Source organism: Pseudorasbora parva, chromosome 2 (genome assembly GCF_024679245.1).
Source record: "Pseudorasbora parva isolate DD20220531a chromosome 2, ASM2467924v1, whole genome shotgun sequence".
NCBI classification, from domain to species: Eukaryota; Metazoa; Chordata; class Actinopteri; order Cypriniformes; family Gobionidae; genus Pseudorasbora; species Pseudorasbora parva.
In genome coordinates, this window is record NC_090173.1 from 23,032,022 (window position 1) to 23,053,965 (window position 21,944).

The 21,944-nt window shown below is 37.0% G+C and overlaps 1 protein-coding gene across 2 annotated transcripts in view; it reads right to left on the reverse strand.

The window, feature by feature from the left end:
- Positions 1 to 16,769, reverse strand: part of wnk4b (WNK lysine deficient protein kinase 4b) — a 72,261-nt gene extending 55,492 nt beyond the window's left edge. For both annotated transcript variants that reach the window (XM_067412559.1, XM_067412550.1), the window contains exon 1: positions 15,693 to 16,769. In XM_067412559.1, the coding sequence (XP_067268660.1) occupies positions 15,693 to 16,331 (639 nt within the window). In that variant the 5' untranslated portion in view covers positions 16,332 to 16,769. The remainder of the gene's footprint in view (positions 1 to 15,692) is intronic.
- Between the last annotated feature and the right edge of the window lie 5,175 nt (positions 16,770 to 21,944).

Below are 21,944 nucleotides of genomic sequence, written 5' to 3' on the forward strand. Positions count from 1 at the left end.
CACAATGGCAGGACCAAGTAATTATATAAATCTACTATGACAAATTACTCTCGCTCATTTCTAAATCATTTTCAATCAAGTTATCCCTCCAAACAGAAGGAACCATGACTCACAGTTCTAATATGCACAGGGTGTGTGCAATAAATCTTACACAGCAACTCAATATATATTATCAGTGTAGCTGATGATGCAGACGACTAACCTGGGCTGTGTTTCCCAAAATCATCGGCCTATAGATCGTTGAACCATTGCCAATGTTTTCTACGATCAACTTAGCTCATGATGCCTTTGAGAAATGCAGCTCTGATTGCTTCCATCATAAAATACTCCAGTATGTACTGTAAGTGCAAGAAAACAGTTAAACGCTTCAGTAAATAACTTTCCTGTACAGTTCTGTATAGTGAAATACAAACACAAGGCCAAATACTCTTTCCTAGACACTTGAAGATATACTGTACGTGTAACTTTTTTTATATATTTGCACTTAGGTCTACTTATACTGTTCTGACTGAAAATTATATTGGCGATGACCCACAGCCAATCAGAGAGTGAGATACAGGGCTGCAGGAGGTTCGGGGAGGAGCTATAGACCAGAAAATCAGTATTTTAATATATATATTTACAATTCTATCAAAAAGAAACAAAGCCAAAACATTTGCACGTCTAGCCACGCACCTTACAAAATGATTTATTTACCTCAAACTCTCTTTGCAGAACACAATTTCCTCTGCCATAATCTTTTTTCTTCCTTTTTCTCCACAAATCAGCGCACATACAATTTGGAGCGCAAACGTTCTGCAAACTTTTTAATAACAATTCCAAGTCGATGCCAATCCATCGGTCAGTGTGAACACACCAGTGACTGAATGCTATCCCAGATAGTGATGCAGTGTGAAAAGAGCAGTGACCCAACGAGTTTGAAAACCGTGCAGTCTGAACTCGGCCCAAGAGGAAAGAGCCTCTGCCAAAGAAAACCAGAAAACCGAGGCTAACGCAAATATGGCGACTCCCTCAGACGCTATGCTCAGACGTCCCGGTTCCTTGGTTAAAATAGGACTTGGAAACATTTGGGATGTTGTAAGAACTCAAGTGAACAAAATATATAACACTGACTTGGTGGTTTTTGGATATCCACCTGCAGTGCATCCTATTCTGGGTATTATAAAGCTTCAGAAGTTTCTAGAAATTAAACACTGTGTCCATGAAGCATGAGTTTACTGTACACATTAGCTTATCCCAGGATACACGGTCACCGTGACTGGAAATTGCAGGATTAAATGTCAGTGCCAGAGTTTAGAAAAAACAAAATGACACCGAATACAGACTTAAATGCAATGGCAACAATAAAGGATCATAAAACCTCAAGTTTATCTCAGTTTGAACTGTCATTAAAGCAATAAATCTAAATACTTTTTATTAGAGAGTGCTGACGCACTCAGCGGTCGAAAATGACCTCTTATTAATTATTGCATTCAAGTCATGTTGAAACTATTGCAAGACAATTTATTAAGTTGGACTTTCCATGTTGCAAAAAGTATTATAGCAGGAAAAAAGCGCCATTTATCATAAGTTTTCATTTTGAATGTTGACGCTTGATGTGGAATAGCAATTAAATTTACCCAGATATACTGAAGATCTAGCTGGTTAATGAAGCAACAGGCTTGTATGACCAAAATGTGCAGTAGTGCTTTAAAAAGAGAAGAAATATCTAATTGGCCACTGCATTTATTTTTCTCCAGACAGCCAATCGTAATTATAGGCTCATAAATACAACCAGGATCCAGGAGTACTTCAACGCAGCGTGAGGTCATTTCAGAATCAACTGGAAGCACATTTAGCAATTAACATTTCACCTGGGATTAACAGAATAATACGGATTGCTTCATTTAAGACTAATTGCATCACAGCTCTCTGTTTGGGATTCACGCGTTCGTCACGTCACCTCTGGTAATATCAATATTGGGAAATTATGAAGTGATTATCCTCCTGAAAAGATCTCCCAGAGGAATTGGTACATTGCTCTTGACCTGAGTTAATAAAAACAAAGTAGTCTTGACTCATCATATTGAAAATGAAAAATCAAGTAAATTGTATTGTGGGGTATAATAGTCTACACAGTGTGCTCTGGATGCATGATACGCGTGGAGCAATGTACTATAATTGGTCAGGTATTTCATGCATGCATATAGATATTTACATATTATGCACAGTATATACTACAAAAATAGGAGCATCCTTTAAAAGGATAGGACACCCCCCAAAATATTGGATTGTATGAACAGAAACAGTGCAAACATTCAAAGTATCTTTTTGTCATCCAGGTTTGGAACTACAAAGTAAATGATTTTTGAGTGAACTCTCTCTTTTAACAGTACTAAACCACAAAGTAAGAGCTACGGTAATAACCCAAACAACCCATAATCTGTGTCATCCTTCATGCTTATTTAGCCACTGAATAAACAATATATCAGAGTACGGCTGAGATTTAATCTGCGTTTGAATCCAGTGTATGATCACATGTTCTAACTGGGTAATAGATTTAAATGTAAACTCTCACCACCCTCCATTGAAGACATCTGCTGTTGTTTCATAATACAGAAACAAAACAGCCAGCAGCCGTGGCCCTACAAAAGACCGAATGAATGTGTGAACAGGGAGACTGCGTGTGTTTGAATGTGTGAGGGCGTGTGTAAATTGTATGCATCCGTCTCAGGACAAGTTTGCACAGCTGAATGATTATACGCTGTAATTCTAGTGCAAACTGAATGGTGTAAAATTTATAATCAAATATTTTTTTTTAATCTTGTTCTCATGCAATCCTATCCAATTTGATTGAAATGGATAACTGTGTTTCTCTTTCCATATAATTGTGCCTTTAAAGGTTTTTTTTTTTTTAAGTATTCAACCTATAAATACTTATAATGGATTTAAATCATGCAGAAATATTACTATATATTTTCTTCACATTTCTGACAGTTCTATTAAGAAATTAAAAAAAGTAAATACTAATTTACTAAGTCATGACCATGTTTTTTTACATAGTTTTAACTGATCAAAATAAGTTATGAAACGTTTATACAAAATGCAACTATTTTTTAAAGTCAGTTTAACACAATCTAAGTTTTAAAAAAAGTCGATTGTACTTAAAAAAAAAAATCATGCTGTGACTTTTAAAAGTGCACACTGTAAAAAATATTTAAAAATAAGTTACCTGGTTGCCTTAAAATTTTGAGTTCAATGAAATAAAAAAAAAAGTTAATTCAAGGAACATTTTTGAGAATTAACAACTTTATTCAAATATTATTGAAAGATTTTGTAGTCATATTGAGTAATTGTGTTTTATTTGTGATGCAAAAAAGCATGTCAAATATTGCTATTTTCATGATAGATAGAATTTTTTAATGTGGTTCAGATACAACAATATTTTGAGTTTCTATTTATTAAACCAATGTCCTTCATTGTATCAACTCCATTTTTTTTATTTCAATAAACTCAACAACAACGTTAAACCAACAACAAAAATTTTTTTACAGTGTAGGAAGCCAAAAATACTCTTCAAAGAACATTATTATGTAAACTGTTATAATTAGAAAAATAATGCTAACACATTAACGTAGTAGCACTTTGAAGAATAAAGCCAAAGATGAAGATATTAGGATGATTTATATTTATTGCCATCTTTCACTCTCAGAAATGAACTTTTCGCATTAATCAAAATATTTGCACCCTCAAATAGATTTTCAGTGGTATTTTTTTTTTACCAAGGACCCTTATATGTAATGTTTAATATAGTCCCATCTACCTAATATATCCCACTCATTAACAGGTGCCATGATGAAGGGATAATGTTATTCACGTCACCTGTCAGTGGTCATAATGTTATGCCTGATCTGCGTATAAGGAGGTTGTTCTTTTTGTGTAGTGTTTAATGTTACCCGAGTATTTCTTACTGCTATAAAGTTATTTTTCATTCTCAGTGTGACACAAATAACGAATCATTAACTTTCATATAATGTCAATGTTTTAAGTATTAAAATATAATACACACTGTGAAGTGTTAGAGATCCAATGTTAGAGCGAGGTCTTCTTTCTCGGACTAAAATTTGCAGCACTCTGTACTAAAATACTCAAGTTACTGTAAATGAGCGATCAGAGTATGACAACACCCGATCTGATGTAATCTCAAAAGAGTCACAGTTCACATGCTTTTAGGTCACTACATAAAAATAGTGTACAAAAGTTGCACAAAAAGTTTCAATGTTGTGAGTGTATTTTTGTCAGTGGTGAGGAAGGGAGTGCATCATTAATGCTCAAGCAACAATGATAATGGTACACATAGCCTATTTTGCTTGCGTTATCTCATTCATACAGACTAACATATCTGTAGCATGACGTTTGCTTGACCAAATGAGCCTTCACTTTCCATACAGTGTGAGTATAGAGGCAACACATCACAATGTCTTTTTAAGAACACCAGCAGTTCCTTAAGCTGGATTTAGAGATGTGCAAGAAAATAGGAAGAAAAGAATAGAACACCACAGGTACTGCAGTTGTAGACAGGATCCATCCCTGGCCACCTGCCAGCAGCAACAGATCCGCATGTGATGAGAAGATAGCATCAATAGTGAGTGTATGAATATCCTACATTCACCTGTTGCTAATCCCACTGGCTCCTCACTGACACGTGATATCTGGGAAATGTCCATGTCAGCGGATACTGTAAGTTATAACACATTTTCAGAGAGGAAGAGAAGACCTTTATATAAAGAAAAGAATAACACAGTCTAGTGGCCAAATGCACAAAAACAATAAAACTTCTTCCGTCTGGTTCAGCCAAGACTCTTCTCGTGATTTACAGTCTAATAAAAAATGATTAATAAATTATTCAAATCAAATATGGCATACTTTTGACATACGACATACAGTGCACTTTATTTTTGTCAAACCCTGCCCAATTTAATAGGAAGACACAATCTGAACAACCACAGATCATTATATTTGTATGTGTCATTTAAGGGAGGGATTTATCTAACAGTAATAGACCAGTTCTATAGCATATTTGGGCCTTTTGAAATGATCGGCAATGATCAATAACCACTTCCACTAATTTTGATCTCTCAGTTTTCATTATCTCCAAATTCTACTGACCGCTTTGGCAATCAATATATAGTTTGATAGTGAAATTATTTATTAATGAATATTGAGTGGAAAATACATACACACATAGGGTATGTGTACCTTTGGACACGGAAACACACACCAAATTAGATGCTGAAATCCTAAACCATATTTATATAAAAAAAGAAAGAAAGTGTATTACACTGCCAGCTCCCAAACACTGTGTATGTCTGTGTATAAATACGGTGTCGGTCTCAAAAAATACTTAAGGCTAGAAGCGCTGTCCATAATCTCACATCTCTTTCATAAATTGTCTTAAAGGCAGTGTTTAATCATTAATTGGGACACTGAAGAAAGAGAACGATGTCACAAGAACAGCATTTTTCTGTGCTTGGGGTCTGGTTTGCCTAGTCTTGCTGACATTAAGCTACCAGGGCAGGGCAAAGCTGTGCTTTGTTTAAAGTACAAACAGGTGGAAAGGTTTCATGTAACCATCAACTTTAAAGCCTTGTTTGCAAATCAAAAAGATACAATTTGCCGATATTATGTCTACACAAGGTCAAGATACAGGAAACACCTTTAGATTTGTACTACACTATAAAACAATTCTGGATTGAAAATGGACAAACTCAGCAAATGGGTTGTTTTAACCCAGAAATTGGGTTGTTTAACCAAGCGATTAGGTTGTTTTAACCCAGAAATTGGGTTGTTTTAACCCAGTGACTGGATTGTTTTAAACAAATATTTAACTCAAATGCTGTTAAAACAACCCAATTGCTGCGTTTGTCCATTTTCAACCCAAATTGGGTTATTTTTAACCCAGAGTGTACAGGTCAAAAGTTATGTTGTTAAAACATTAATATTGCAAAATATTACAATTCCAAATATTGCTGATTTAGTGCTCATATATTATTCATTATTATTGGTGCTCAATTATCAATGAAGTTTTTTATTATTAAAAAACCCCGATATTTCAACAGAAAAAAAACAGGCCTCCCTTTACTGTCGCCTTTTGGTCAATTCAATGTGTCCTTGTTGAATAAATGTTTTTAAAAATAGTGTTGACCTTGACTGATCATTTGCTTCATGCGCAATTTAATCTCCATGGTCATATGCAACAATCTCCAAGTCCCCCATAAGTGTGAATATGGAGTATCTGATAGACCTGTAAAGAGCCAATGATAGTTAATGTTAATGTTGGCCTCCCAGAACCAGACACAGCCATCTGTTGTCTTTCTCAACTCTCATTGCTGATTGCGCCTCAATACCTGCTGATATGTGCATGTGAAACACAGCATCCTGGGTCTGAGCAACAGTCATACCAGCTATTATGCCTCACAAAACAGCGAGTGACCAACACCACTGCCAGAGGAAGTTGCAATTAGTAGTAATGCTGCACTGGTGAACCATCTATCCAGGCAGACTGAGATTTGTAGATGTGTGATTGTGATTCACACAGCTACTTATCATCTACATCTACTAAGACAACATTTCTAGTTGTAGAATTTGCTTTTGTTAGAAGGAAAGCTTATCATCACTTGTCTTGAAAGGGCCACACCTTTGGCTGAAAGGTCAGTTTTAAAATACAGGATCCAAAACAAGGCCAAATCAGCGGAAAACGTACGCTTTCTCACTAAGTGGCCCGTCAGGCATGTATGGAAAGTCTTTACATGCAAGATTCTCAGGGGAAGGGAGGCACTTACATGGACAAACTGCAGTTAAAAAAAAATGTAATCAAAATAGAGGGTTTGTAGCTTTTAGTCCAAAGGCCAGATTTACTAAACAGGACAATAAGCGAGAGCGCTGATGCGAGTGGAAGGCCTTTGCGTGATCTACTGACCTATCTTTGCCATATTGAACATCGAAATCAAAAGTGCTGTGCAGATTAGCGTAGCGTCTGATTTAAGACATGCTTTTTTGGGGGCAGTAAAGTATGGTGCAAATACCAGCAAATTGACTAGCACAAACCTTATAGCAAACTGCATTCATTTAAATACTCTCCTCCCATAAATTTTGCGTCTGAAAGGGAAACTCCTACAATTGTGGCTGCAAAGATAACTGTTCAAAATAACACTTAATGCAGATTTGTGTGTCTTTAGTAAATTCTGACAGTAGTTTTTTTTGACAGTAGTGTACTTCTGTAAGTAAATCTGGCCATTAAGTATTTTAGCTTTGAGCTCACCTACATGCTAGTCTAATCCAAAAAGTTGACAAGAAAATAGATGGTTCATCTTGCTAGCAAAGGAATGTAGAACTAAATACTATCAGCTAGTTTAAAAAAAAGAAAACTACTAATTGGAAATGTCCTGTCCCACCCAGGAAGTCAGTTCAAGGGTTTTGTATCTTATTAGTAATTTACACTATACAACAGCAGTAAAGCAAACAGACATGGACTAAAAACCACAAAACTGAAGAACTTCAACACCTTAGTCTCACTGCCAGACGTCACATTGAAAATCTAAAAAAAACCCAGCAAGATACAATCTCACTGTTGGCCTGGGAAAAAACTGATATGCTGCAGAGCTGATGTCACAACAGAGCTTCAGGCCTTGTGCAGGCTTTGTGCGAGAAGTTTTTGGAATGACGAAAAAGGAGGAGTGACATGTCATTCAAGAGCAGAGCGTGTGGCGAAGCGAGGCACGGTCTCGGCCCTCTAATGATGTGTTGGGCAACATATCTTCTTGTCACCAGCTGTTGTGGCCCTTTATGCTTTTATGAATGCTTTTCATGTCTGACTTCATTGGAATATGCGAGATAAAGGGTGTGAAATGAGCAGGATCAGCTGGTGAAATCCACCTGCTGTGCAGAATTACAATGGGTTGTATTCAAGCCATCAGAATTATGACTTTTACGCACTGCTATCTTTAATCACACAGTTATTATGGTCAAAACATTGACTTGACAAAGAGGACATTGAACATTGCGAATAGGGACTGTTTAAAGCAGTTCATTTGGGATTTAAAGAGAAACTCAAGAGACTTTAAGACTGGTTATTACATTTTACGAATCTGGGGACTTGGCAAAACCTTATGCAGCCTGCAGCTCAGAAAGATGATAAATGCTACTTTTTCTGAGTTAATCCACCTTCAAAAACAACAAGCCCTCAGCCCCTTTTTATAACTCAAATAAATATGATTTACTTAAAGAGGTGTACTTTTTTCTAGCTTTTAAATATTAAATGTCATAATTTAGAAATAAAAGGCATTTTCTTTCCTGATTTTAGCCATCTGCCTGAGACTTCAGTGTTAACTGTTGTGACTGGCTGTCATCTTTGCATTTGATTTTTTTAATTTTTACTATTACAGCTGTTGAGATTAACAAATCGTGAAAGTGTTGATTATAGCATTATTTTTAGATCTTTTCCCATCACATGAAAGGCTGCAGTGATGAGCATTGATAGTCTGTTTATCGCGTGATACGCTTTTTCTCTCACAAAATGCTTCCAGCACAACTAACAGCAAACGCAATATCGATATGAATACAGCAAAAGAGGTTCGTTGTGCAGCATAACAGCGGCGTTCATTATAACAATAATTTGGGCAAGTGTGCAGATATATAGCTTTGAACATTATAAAGAGAGTGTTCTTTGATCACTTTATATAGTTTAACCACAATTTAAATTCAAAATTCATGTCTCCAACTGAAAATTTTCTAGCGACTGATCATTTAGTCCATTTGAAAAAATCTCCCAAAAAATCTCCATTTGTAGCCACTGGGTGACCATAGACAGGCTAGCGGAACTCATATTAATGTTAAAAAAACGTATAAAGTTCAATTTTCATGTCATGGGAACTTTAAGATCTATTGGTGCTGTGCTACTGAAAAGTAAACAGTGGCATGCGTAATTCAAGATACGGGTAAAACATCTGTGAAATTTCCTTCATTAACATTATCTGATGGCCTATTTCTTTTTTGTGCAGTTACAAATTATATTTCAGCCATTTACATTTCACACCAAGCTCGGCTTTCGGCTCTGCACAGTTTAAAAAAAAAATTCATTTCATTAACCCACCAACACAACTGGTTGACCCTTAGCTAGCTATGAACACAGCATAAACCATCTGTTACACACTTTAACACACTCGTTTCCACCCTCCCCCTCAATTTCTGGGGCCAGTGGCCTCTTTTCCATCCGGCCTGTCAATTACATTCTATCCCCATCCAGTCTGACCACCTGACAGACATGCGAGCGTCTCCGCTCCTGTGGCCCCCTCAACAGGAAATATGAGACCCCACAACTGGGCCACGTGGACTTGTGAATTAGACAACAAGTGTGAGGCATGGCCACAGCATGATCAGCCTCTAATCAGTGAGCAGCAGAAAGGAGGCGGAGAGATACACATGAATGTAAACATAAACGTACCAGCCTAAGTACCCATTAAACACACTACTATCTTTGAGCTCAGACTATAAATAGAATTTTTTTTTTATCATCCTACTTGATGTCTTAACTAAATTATGTGTTTGTTACTGTATACCTCCTGTAATTTCAAGCTTAATTATATATATATTTCAAGCAATATTTACAATAATAGCTGTTCATATTCAAATGTGTATCAACTTAATACATGACCCAGGTTATATTTAGCAAAACTGTCCATTTAAATTTTATTTAATAATATTTATAATTTTTTTTCCCAATAAAGCTCCCTTTAAGCATATCCACACTGAACATCTATGTAAATACTTCATAAACATACTTTATTAACTGATGGTTGTCACTTCAAGTTAATAAAATTATTCTTTTAAAAAATAAAATCCTAAAAAAACATGTTGTGAGCTTAATGGGAACAGGGGTGTGCTTAAAGGGTACAAACATTAACCCCTTAAGCACAGACTTTCTGCACTTAATGTATATCTTAATTGAAATGCTTTTGTCATTTAAAATAAAATAAAATATTATTTTGTGAGAGGTTAATCTTGTATTTTAACAAAACTTCTTGTACTAAAACCAGTAACCTGTGCACTAAAATGTCTCAATGTAGACTTTGGTGAGCTTATTAGGTACATTTACTCTATATGTTAAAAAGACACAGGCATAATTTCTATTTATGAATTCATATATTCATAAGCTACATTAATTAAATAAAATGTTATAAATACATTTATATGATATATTTTAATATAAATATATTAAAATATATATTTCATGGAATATAAATGAACATTTTGCAATCTAATTCTAATCTAATTGTATTGTAAAGAATATTCACAGTAAATATTATGTCTCTGAAACAAATGTGCAAAAACAAAAAAAGTGCCATACAAGCAACACGTAACAAGCATAACACGATTCAGCATAAGTTTCCCTACACCCTGTGCTTTTTGAAATATTACATCAGAAGCGAGTGAAATAAAATTGCAAAACAGTGTTTACGCTCGCTTGAGGTATTTTAAGACTTTGAATATTTGAAGTTGGGAATACATTCAGTTGTAACGAACATTAAACCCGCGTGACTAAACGGCCGTTTCTGCTGATAGTGTTTAATTTACTGTTGGTTAGGTCACCAACAGAACCGTCATCTGCTCTAACACCTTGATGGAAACGCAGCTGATTTGCATTTGTTTTGTGCAAACTTTGAAAAGATTCGCTTTACGTTTGGATGGAAACCTGCTTTTAAACACACATATAAGGGCCCTTCCTACATATGCACTGAATGAGCAGCAGTGCAACAAAGCTCTGGGTTAAGTCATTCTTAACTTTGATCTCCCTTAATGTCATCAGTCATGAAAGAGAGAGATCGCTGAGTGAGAGACTTCTGTCAATCCCATTAGCAGCCTAAAGTCTCAAAGCAAATCTCATCTCTTTCACAAAACGTAGAGCCACCCTCAGCAGTCACAAGCCACCGTCCACATTGGGACTCTCCTCCACCAGACGACCATTTACAAAGGTAATTAAGCACTCCATTATGGGTAAAATAAATGTTCTACTCTTTCAAGAAGATTAGCTCAATGAGCAGACAGAAAAATGAGCTGCAGGAGTAAGTGTCGCAGACGAAGAGCACTCACATAAAACTGTGTGAGGAAAGCAAGATCTCTGAATGGCCAGGGGCTGTATATTCTGGGAAGTCACAAAAAACACTTCTCTGGCTGTTCAAAACATTAACAAGCATCCTTTTCTCTAACAAGACAGACAACATGTCCTGCGAGAACATGGAAAGAATCCAAGTGCTGATGAACAGTCAACGCCTCTAAAGCCATGTTCACATTACAGGCCTTAATGTTCAGATTTTTTTTTTTACTCATATCTAATATTTTGCGATTATACTTTAAGGAAAAAAGGGAAATGGCTAAAGAACAATTCATCAGAAACTTGCAGCGCACCTAGAGTTGACAGATCATCATCTGCTTTGTTTAAAAAAAGTGCCACTGGCAATGAATGGTGACAATAGTCACCAAATGAGCACCTGTGCAGTGATGAGTTCAATTCAAGAAATACATGAATACATGAAGTCTAATAGTCTATGCTATGTCTAATAGTATCTGTACAGTTGTAGTTTTGCTTCAGTATCCACATTTTACATAAAGTGACAACTCAACGCTGTGTAAGTAAACAAAAGTGTAAACAAAACATTAAAATATCATTAAAATCTTAACATTAAGGGGTGATAATTTCGCCTAGAATGACCAGAAATATGTATATGACTATGTGAGTGTGTGTGAGTGTGTGTGTGTGTGTGTGTGTGTGTGTGTGTGTGTGTGTGTGTGTGTGTGTCCTTGTTTATATTACATTGTGGGGAATGTCCCCATAGGGATAGTAAAACCTGAGATCACCTATATTGTGGGGACCAGCCAGCGGTCCTAACTTTTCAAAAGGCTTATAAATCATACAGGATATTTTTTTTTTGAGAAAGTAAAAATGCAGAATGTTTCCTGTGATGGGTAGGTTTAGGGGCAGGGGCAGCGTAGGGGGATAGAAAATACTGTTTGCACCGTATAAAAACCATTACACCTATGGAGAGTCCCCACAAAGATAGTGAACAGATGTGTGTGTGTGTGTGTGTGTGTGTGTGTGTGTGTGTGTGTGTGTGTGTGTGTGTGTGTGTGTGTGTGTACAAACAATTATGATGTGTGAATAGCACTGAATATCTCCTCATCATGATATCTGTTAGGATATATTTTGAAGCAAGTAAACATTTTTTCTCCTCAAAGTTGATGTGTTAGAAGCAGGAAAATGGGTCTGAAAATGCATCTCAAAAATTGCAGCTCTTGTGGGCTGTTCCCGGTCTGCAGTGGTCAGTATCTAAGTGGTCCAAGGAAGGAACAGTGGTTAACCGGCGACAGGGTCATGAGGGGCCAAGGCTCATTGATGCCTTTGAGGGGCAAAGGCTGGCTCGTGTGGTCCGATCAAACAGATGAGCAACTGTAGCTCAAATTGCTCAAGAAGTAAATGCTGGTTCTGATAGAAAGAATCAGATGTCAGAATGCACAGTGCATCACAGTTTGTTTCATATGGGGCTGCAGAGCCGCAGACCAGTCAGGGTGCCCATTATGACCCCTGTCCACTGCCGAAAGTGTCAACAGTGGGCATGGGAACATCAGAACTGAACCATGGAGCAATGGAAGAAGGTGGTCTGATGAATCACATTTTCTTTTACCTCACATGGATGGCCAGGTTGGTGTGCTGCTTACCTGAGGAACACATGGCACCAGGATGCACTATGGGAAGAAGCCAAGCCGGCGGAGGCAGTGTGATGCTTTGGGCAATGTTCTTCTGGGAAACCTTGGGTCCAACGATCCATGTGGATGATACTTTGACACGTACCACCTAACTAAGCATTGTTGCAGACCATCTACACCCTTTCATGGGAAACGGTATTCCCTGGTGGCTGTGGCCTCTTCCAGCAGGATAATGCGCGCTGCCACAAAACAAAAATGGTTCAGGAATGGTTTGAGGAGCACAACAACGAGTTTGAGGTGTTGACTTGGCCTCCAAATTCCCCAGCTCGTGACGTACAGGACTTAAAGGGTCTGCTGCTAACATCTTACTGCCAGATACCACAGCACACCTTCAGAGAGGTCTAGCTGAGTCCATGCCTTGACGAGTCAGGGCTGTTTTTGCAGTAAAAGGGCAACCAACACAATATTAGGAAGGTGGTCATATCCTTGATGATCGGTGTACACCGTAAAAAAAATTCTCAAGTGACTGATCGCATCTAAATTTTTCAGTTGGCCAAATTGAATTTCTGTTAATCAAATTGCATCAATTCACAGAAATACTATTTGGCCAACGGAAAAATTTAGATGTGATCAATCACTAGAAAATTTTCAATTTGAGACATGATTTTTTTTTCTTCTAGTGTATGTTTGTGTGTTTGTGTTTTATATTGTTTTCCAGTTAATTGCATATTATTATTTGCATTTAACCTTTTTTTTCTTGGGATCCACGACCCCATCTGAACCTGCGATCCACCAAATGAGAACCACAGAGTCTCACATCAGAGCTAGTGTGATTTATTGAATTAGCCAAAAACAGATTCAATACGCTTCAAATTAGATCGATGGTCATTTCCATCTGTAGTGTGTACATTGCTTGTTTTAGTATGAATGTTTTTGTTGGAAAGAAAAAAACTAATAGGACCCCAGCTATCTGTCTAGTAACCACAGCATGAGACATCTTGCATATTACACCATACGGAAGCAGAACCTGTCCACTGCCCATTACTTATAACCTTGTGAACATCATAGCAATGCACATCAGGCAAAGCGAACATGAGGCTATCCATGAAGAACTCTAGGTTTTGGATTCAAGGTGAAAGCATAACTAACAGAACACATACTTAAAAATAAGTATAGGACTATATCAGACACTCTACAACATTCAAAGGAGTCTACATCCATTTGTAAATGCTGACCCATGATTTACACTGTGTCAAGCAATGTGCTGCTTATAAACTAATAAGCTTATTTAGAGACTGTTGGGCTATCCGTATTATAAACCGTATTACTGACAATCCATACAAAAAGGTATTAAACTAGAGGAAAGTTCAAACTCAAACACCTTATCTGAAGTGACAATAAAAATAGGTTAACCCATCTATATTTGCCACTGAAAATGCAACATAACCTTGAGCTAGCCATTCCTGAGCTGAGCCTTGCACATTAATCAACCTACTGACTCTCCATGTGAGTAGATGAGATCTTGCCTCTAATGAGATTATACAGTTTTTTTCAGTGTGTCATCTTTTGCAAAATGACATCTGAATATTTAGAAAATCACTGCCATGATTAGACTGTAATATCACATGCTGATAAACCCTCTCAGCTGCCTTGGAAAGTAATATATGACATCAGTGTTCCTATAATTTCCAGTAATGAAGAAATGCAGAGGGAATCTGATAACTAATAGTACAAAGATAACACATACATTCTTCCATTCATCATAAGATGAGCCTATCAGATGTTTTCAGTCATTGTATGACACAAAGACAATCTAAATGCTATCATTGCTTATTGTTACTTTAAATAAGCCTATACCTTCCTCCCTTCCTCATCCCCACCCATCATCATCATCATCATCATCATCCCCACCCATCATCATCATCATCATATCACAAGATTCTGATTTTGACAAGTTGAATCTTGTATACGTTTTTTTTAAATAGTTAACTTTTTTTAACTCATCATAACTTATTTATGATAGATAGATAGATAGATAGATAGATAGATAGATAGATAGATAGATAGATAGATAGATAGATAGATAGATAGATAGATAGATATTTTTAAAAAATATATATAGATTTTCTTTTTACAGTCTGACTGACTGACCTGATGCTCCAATACACATATGCTGTAACTGCTAATAGAACAATTAAGACATCTCCTGGAGGTTCAAGAAAAAGGTTGGGAGCCATACTGGTCAGGTTTTTTTTTAAACTGGGGTCCTCCAGAAGGTTCTAAGGGGTCCCCAGAAAACGTCATAGAATAAAAAGCCAAAGCAAAAAAGGATGGACATTCTAATGGTTTAATTTCTAAATGTTTCTCTCCTTTCTTGCTGTATACTTTCCAGAAATGTATATGTTTGCTTTTGTCGCCTTTATCTTGCTCACTGGGGTTGTAAGGCAGTATTATTAACCAGTACGTAGGCTGCTTCCATATAAAACATTTTTTTTGTGAAGATCTTATACAAATAATTTTTAATTGATATAAATAGCCTTGGTTTTACTAAAAAAAAAAAAAAGATTTTGAACTTCTCATTTGTGGTTGACCTAATAGACTTTACATGTCTTCACTATGCATCCTTAAGTATAATTGCAACTCAATTTTCCTCATAAACACAACTCAATTTCTTTGTGTAGTTGAAACATAATTCAACTGAGAAAGCTCCAATAAAATTAAATATAAATAACTCAAGTGAAAACACTTATACAACATGCATTAGTTCCATGGTTAGGCTAATCAGAGTCTTTTACTTAGAAATATGTTTCAAACAACGTTTCAGGAAGCAGAAAAGTTAATCAAAGTGGGCTAAATGCATTGGACAAATCATCTATAAAACATATAGCCTATAGGCTACCTGTCATTATCTATCACATTATGATACAATGTTTTGTGTAACACCCCATCCTTACCTGTAGTTCACACCAAGCAACCTCCACGGTGGTCTCCGTATCCAAGCCTTTGTAGACTGTCTTAAAAGAACCCCTTCCGATCTCAATGTTGAATTTCAGAAACCTTCCATCTGGTGAAGTTGCCACCGCTTTAGTCTCGACCTCATCCTTTTCCTCTTGCTCGCGTTTACTCTCAAACTGGGCTCTTGACAAAACAAGCTTCTTCTGGGTGCTTTCGTCGTCGGAGTCCGAGCTGGCATCAGCCTCCTGTGCGCTGGGCTCCTCGGCGGCCCAGGAATCCGCGGGTCGCGGGTCCGAGTCCTGAGTCTCAGGTGGAGAGATGGAGACAGGTGACAGTGGAGGAGAAGAGTCCGCCTTTTTCTCCTCGTTTGTATTTTCCGATAGAATGTTGTCGGCTGACCACGAAAGAGTTTTCGTCAGAGGCGCGATGCTCTCCTTTGGCTCTGCGTCCATGGTGTGGAGTTTGTTCAACCTGTAGGCATTTCTCCTGGAGTTTGCCGAATGTCTCCTCCGTCTCGGCGGCAGGCGAACAGGGAAGAACGAATCCGCGTCAAAACCTGCAGGCAACTTCGGGAAGCCTAAACCAGCCATGTCAACCTCAGCCTGAGACATTGTAGTCGATATCTGGGCAGTTAACATTAGAATTGCAGCGCATAATCTAGTGCACTAGTCTGTGTGTCTTTGCATTTCAAAATTTCTCCATAACAACTAACTTATGCGTTTACATTTAGCTCAACGATACCCTCCACACCATAACAAACAGCTCGAGAACGAACTTCTCCGAGAGCGCAAAGCAGGTTATTTGTTAAAGTCAACGCGACTATAAAATAAATAAGAACGAAAGTTAACGTTCTGTTGAAATGTAACGAAAGCAATGATAGAAGTGTTTGGGTTATTTTAAAAATTGGAATAGCATGGCGTGGCGTTCGAGCGTCTCCACGGAGCGCACGCTGTGCCTTCGCTTTCCAAGTGCAAGTGTCTAGTGGCTCCGCTTCTCTGCCTCTCTGGTTGCTCCTCCCCGTGGAAAACACCTTAGTAGCCTAATTACTGAGGGACCACTAACAGTCAAGCTGCAATGCAATAAATGCAATCTCTCACGTCTCAGAGTCAGACATATTAAAGTCGTGTGATATGGCAAGCCGAAGAAACATTCATCGTGCTTAAATGTTATTATTGTTTTAATTCATTATATTGAAAAAAGTAGTTATTCCAACAGTGACAACATTTCCCTCTCATTAGATCAGACACTAGCCTACTTAAGCCAAAGTGACTAAATCTGTTCATTTAGTACGCCTGTTTAATTAGTAAATAATATTTATTCCTTTGAACAACAGATTAAAGTTTTGCGATTTATGGAATTATTGGGAAAGCAGCTGCAACTATACATGTAAGCAGTGAATAATTGAATATAAAATAATCATAATTGAATAAGTAATCTAAAATAAAAGAAGAAATAAAAATTCTATAAACAATTCTAGTTAGTTTTAAGGCATACATTTTGAAACTCCTTGCCACATGTCTATTGCTTAAGTTACTTTCGGCTTGGCTGTTGCAAGATCACAGAGTCATTAAGTTAAACTCAGTGCAGGGAAACCCAGATCTTTGAAATCACGAAGCAGTGAAGTCAAGAAACTGCTGCTTAATAAAAATCCAAATAGAATCAAAACATTTGAAAGTGAACAAACCAAACAGATGAAAGTATTTCTGATTGGTTGGTCAGAACCCCTTTAAGGCACAATATGTAAGATTTTGGATTAAATTATCACTTGAACAGTGTTATATATATATATATATATATATATATATATATATATATATATATATATATATATATATATATATATATATATATATATTTTGATTTGTGTACTTACATTATCTTAAATGTTTCCAACAATGTTTAAATCCAGAGAAATAGTTAATTTTAACCTTGACACGGACCATGTCCGTGCGTAGTCTGTCAATGACATCATACCAACTTAACCTTTGATTTCCATGGAAACATGGAAACTCTAAAGACGCTTTAAAATATTATGTGTTTCATTAGACAGGTGAGCAACTGTTTGGATGCATTCATCAACAGAAATTTGATCATTGTTATATAACTCACAGTTACTTTGTTGATTCGTTGTTTTCTTGATTTACTGCGAGTACTATGTTTTACCATGTCTATATCAAGGATCCACTGAGCGAATGCAGAGTAGCATTATAACATAACTTTCAACACTCTTAAATATATCTAATATGATAAAACAGCACCACTTTACCCCACATACACACCAGCTGAAGAAGCAGAAGCGGCGACTGTGGCATAATAAAAGCTCCACTGCTCTTGTTTCATTAGCATCCACTCCGACAGCTTTCAACCCCACCCTGTTTCATACTACAGCAACGTTAATAAATCTTTAATACATTAGCTTATCCATTAATATGATTTCTGCCTGAGTCCCATCAGATTATTTTCCACCAGCTAGTGGTGAAGACCAACCATAACAAGCCAGACCCACATCAAGATGTTTGGTCAGGAAACTCACCATTGACAGGGCTCAATCCGAGGGGCGGGATAAGCAGTTGAGTTTCAAACTCCCTCTGCATGCAACTGGATAGCGATTCAACCAACCAGAGCAACGTGAAGCAGAGCTCGTTGATAGTTTAAACTTTCGCCGTATCCAGTCGGCAAAACTCCGAACACATCTTCCCTTCTTAATTTAGAAGTCATTAATAACCTGTAATTTAGGTCATTAATGACTCACCCTAATGTCGTTCCACACCCGTAAGACCTCCGTTCATCTTCAGAACACAGTTTAAGATATTTTAGATTTAGTCCGAAAGCATATGCAAGTGTATGCACACTATACTGTCCATGTCCAGAAAGGGAATAAAAACATCATCAAAGTAGTCCATATGTGACATCAGTTAGTTCATTAGAATCTCTTGAAGCGTCGATAATACATTTTGGTCCAAAAATAACAAAAACTACGACTTTATTCAGCATTGTCTTATCTTCAGCGTTTGTTTTCAAACCTCAAATAAAGATTCAAACAGTAATGAATCAGCATATTGATTCATGTTTCAGACAAAGCCGATTCAAAAGACCACTGTTCACTAGCTTCTTTATTTACAAGTAGCACGCAACTCTGCCGTCATTATGTTAAGCCCGCCCGCCGACTCTATACATGATGTGATTGGCCTGACCAGAGTTCGTTTTTTTTAGCTGAGAAGTCTATTGAGAGTTGCTAGACTACAGTCGTGGAAAATTAGATTTGCTGCCGCTAGGGTGCGTCTATTTCTAAGCTAGGTGAAGACCCCAGCTCCCATGATCTCGAGAAATCAAGGCGTCATCAAGGTATGCCTTTGTTTTAAATAAGTGACCTCTAGAGGTGAAAATACATATCGTGCCTTTAATAATCATATTAGTCAAGCTTAAAACAGCCATTCACTAATCGAAATATTTGGGAGAACGTGGTTATGACCCCATGATCATGTTACAATAAGTAGGCCAAGAAACGAATAATTGTTGATCAGCTGATGAGCAGTATCAGGGTTACATAAACCTAGACATCAGGTGAATGAAATTCACACCTGAAAACTCTTCATAGCATGTTGATATAAGCTTTGATATACATTGGTATCACTCTAGCTAAGACAGTAAATGTGTTTGACAAGATGACATACTACATGACAAATCATGTGACTATTAATACTATTCCGTTCATACACACCAGCAAACACTGAAACTTTTCCACACCAGTCATTATGCAGGTCTTTGTTATTATGCCATAGGCTTTTCTAGTAATTGAAGCGAGAGGGTCAGTGAAGGTGTAGCCACTCAAACACAGGTCATCTGTTTCCGACTGGGTGCGTGTTTTTATTTGCTTAAATACTCTAAGGATAAACTCTAAGGGAGAGTCTTTCTGCAGCGGCAGGTGACTTGACAATAGGGACCACATCCAACTCTCAGGGGAAATAAAATATGGATCGTTAACTCAACTATCCTCATGATAATTATCATTTATTCATTCTCCAGCCCGAAACTGTATCCAAACAACATTGGACAACATTGACTTCACAATATTAAAAGTAACGGTTCTTTATTGGCGCCTTTAAAATCCATGGAGCCTTTCCACTGGACAAAAGGTTTTTTTTATAGTGAAAAATGTTTTTTACATTAATATAATCTTCACACTAAGAATTTTTTTCTCTCTCTTGAAAACAGTTCACTGAAAGGTCCTTTTGGAGACCCCTAAAAGGTTTATGGCTTCACTGTGAAAACCACCTTTTGGAACCTTTATTTTTAAGTGTATGGACAAAAGGTGAATAAATGATCGGGTGAGCTGTGTTTAAAGAGGTTTTCTGAACGGTTGGATTGGCTGGCCTGAAGGATGCACTCAGATGTCTGCCGTTTTGTGACAGCTTCGCTGGAAAGCTTTGTTGAGCTGAATTTCACAAGCATTCTAGCAAAATCATGTGTCTAAAAACAATAAAGATATGAATGTGGTCCAGAATGGAGCTACAGATGAGCCTGGGTGGAGGAGATATCTCTGACCCCCAGATCGATGGAGCATAGCTAGTGCCTGGGGCTCTGAACTGCCCCACGTGACACACAAGCTCACAAGACGGACCTGTGTGTGCACACTTATCAGGATCAACATATTGCTGCTCCGCGAGCAGCTGGGCCTCTCTACAAATCAACCCCTCCTTCTGTAAAACTTTTGCAGAATCATATTTCATGTTAAGAACATCTTGTTGGATTGAGAGAGGACATGATCACGTAACAGAAGAGTGTCATGTGAGAGGTGATGACACTTGTGCTATTCTCACTAAATAGTGATGGCCCCACATCAGCTTTCTGCCTTTCCTATTTATCTCTGTGCAGGGTCAGCGTGAAGGTCACATGCTCTTAATCATGTAGACACTTAAGTTTCCAGGAAAGGAATAAACACTGGGGGTAGTTTAGTTCCATAGATGAAATGTTTGATAAAATTTCCCATTTTTATCCCATTAAATATAACTTTTAAGTCAACATTAAATAGTTAGTTCACCCAAAAATGCTTCACCCTCAGGTTGTTTCAAACCCTTAAGACATTTGTTAATCTTCAGAACACAAATTAAGCTATTTTTTGATGAAATCAGAGAGCACTCTGACCTCTCCATATACACAACAATTTAAATAACACTTTCAATGTCCAGAAAGGTAGTAAAGATATCGTTAAAATAGTCCATAAGGCTCCAGTGGTTCAGCCCTTATTTGAACAAACTTTTACTTTGACACAGACTAGAAGAAACTGTTGATATAATATCATTGCATCAAAACTGTAAATTAACTGTTGCACAAAAAAAGTTAATAAGCATTTTTTTTACAATAAAAAGGGTTAGTTCACCAAAAAATGAAAATTCTGTCATTAATTACTCACCATAATGTCGTTCGACAACCGTTAGACCTCTGTTCATCTTCAGAACACAGATGAAGATATTTTTGTTGAAATCCGATGGTTCAGAAAGGCCTTCATTGACACCAATGTCATTTCCTCTCTCAAGACCCATAAAAGGCACACTGTAAAAAAAATATTTAAAAAAGAAGTTGCCTAGTTGCCTTAAAATGTTGAGTTAATTGAAATAAAAAATGTAAGTTAATACACTGTTTTTTTTTTTTAATCGACCACCTTTATTCAAAAAATATTAAAAGATTTTGTAAGCATATTGGGTAATTGTGTGTGTTTTATTTGTAAAGACACAGTGAAACATGCCAAATAGTGCTATTTTCATGATTCATCATTTTTTTATGTGGTTCAGATACAATAATATTTTGAGTTTCTATTTATTAAACAAATTTCCTTCATTGTATCAACTCAAATTTTTAATTTCAATAAACTCAAAATTTTAAGGCAACCAAGTTACTTACTTTTTTAAGTTAAACCAACTATTTTTTTACAGTGCACTTAAGACGTTGTTAAAAGCCCATCTCACTATCGATTCATGACTGCAGAAATCATGTGACTTTGGCGATGCAAATCATGAATCGATACGCTGATTCATAACGGTTCGAAACATTGTTTTGAAATCGGCCCATCACTATAACTTAAGTCATTGTTTTTTTGTTTGTATGTTTTTTCACCCAACAAATATTCTCGTCGCTTCTTAAATGATTGTAGAGCCACTGTAGTGAGATGGGCTTTGTAACGACGTCTTTAGTGCCTTTATGGGTCTTGAGAGGAAATGACATTGGTGTCAATGAAGGCCTTTCTGAGCCAT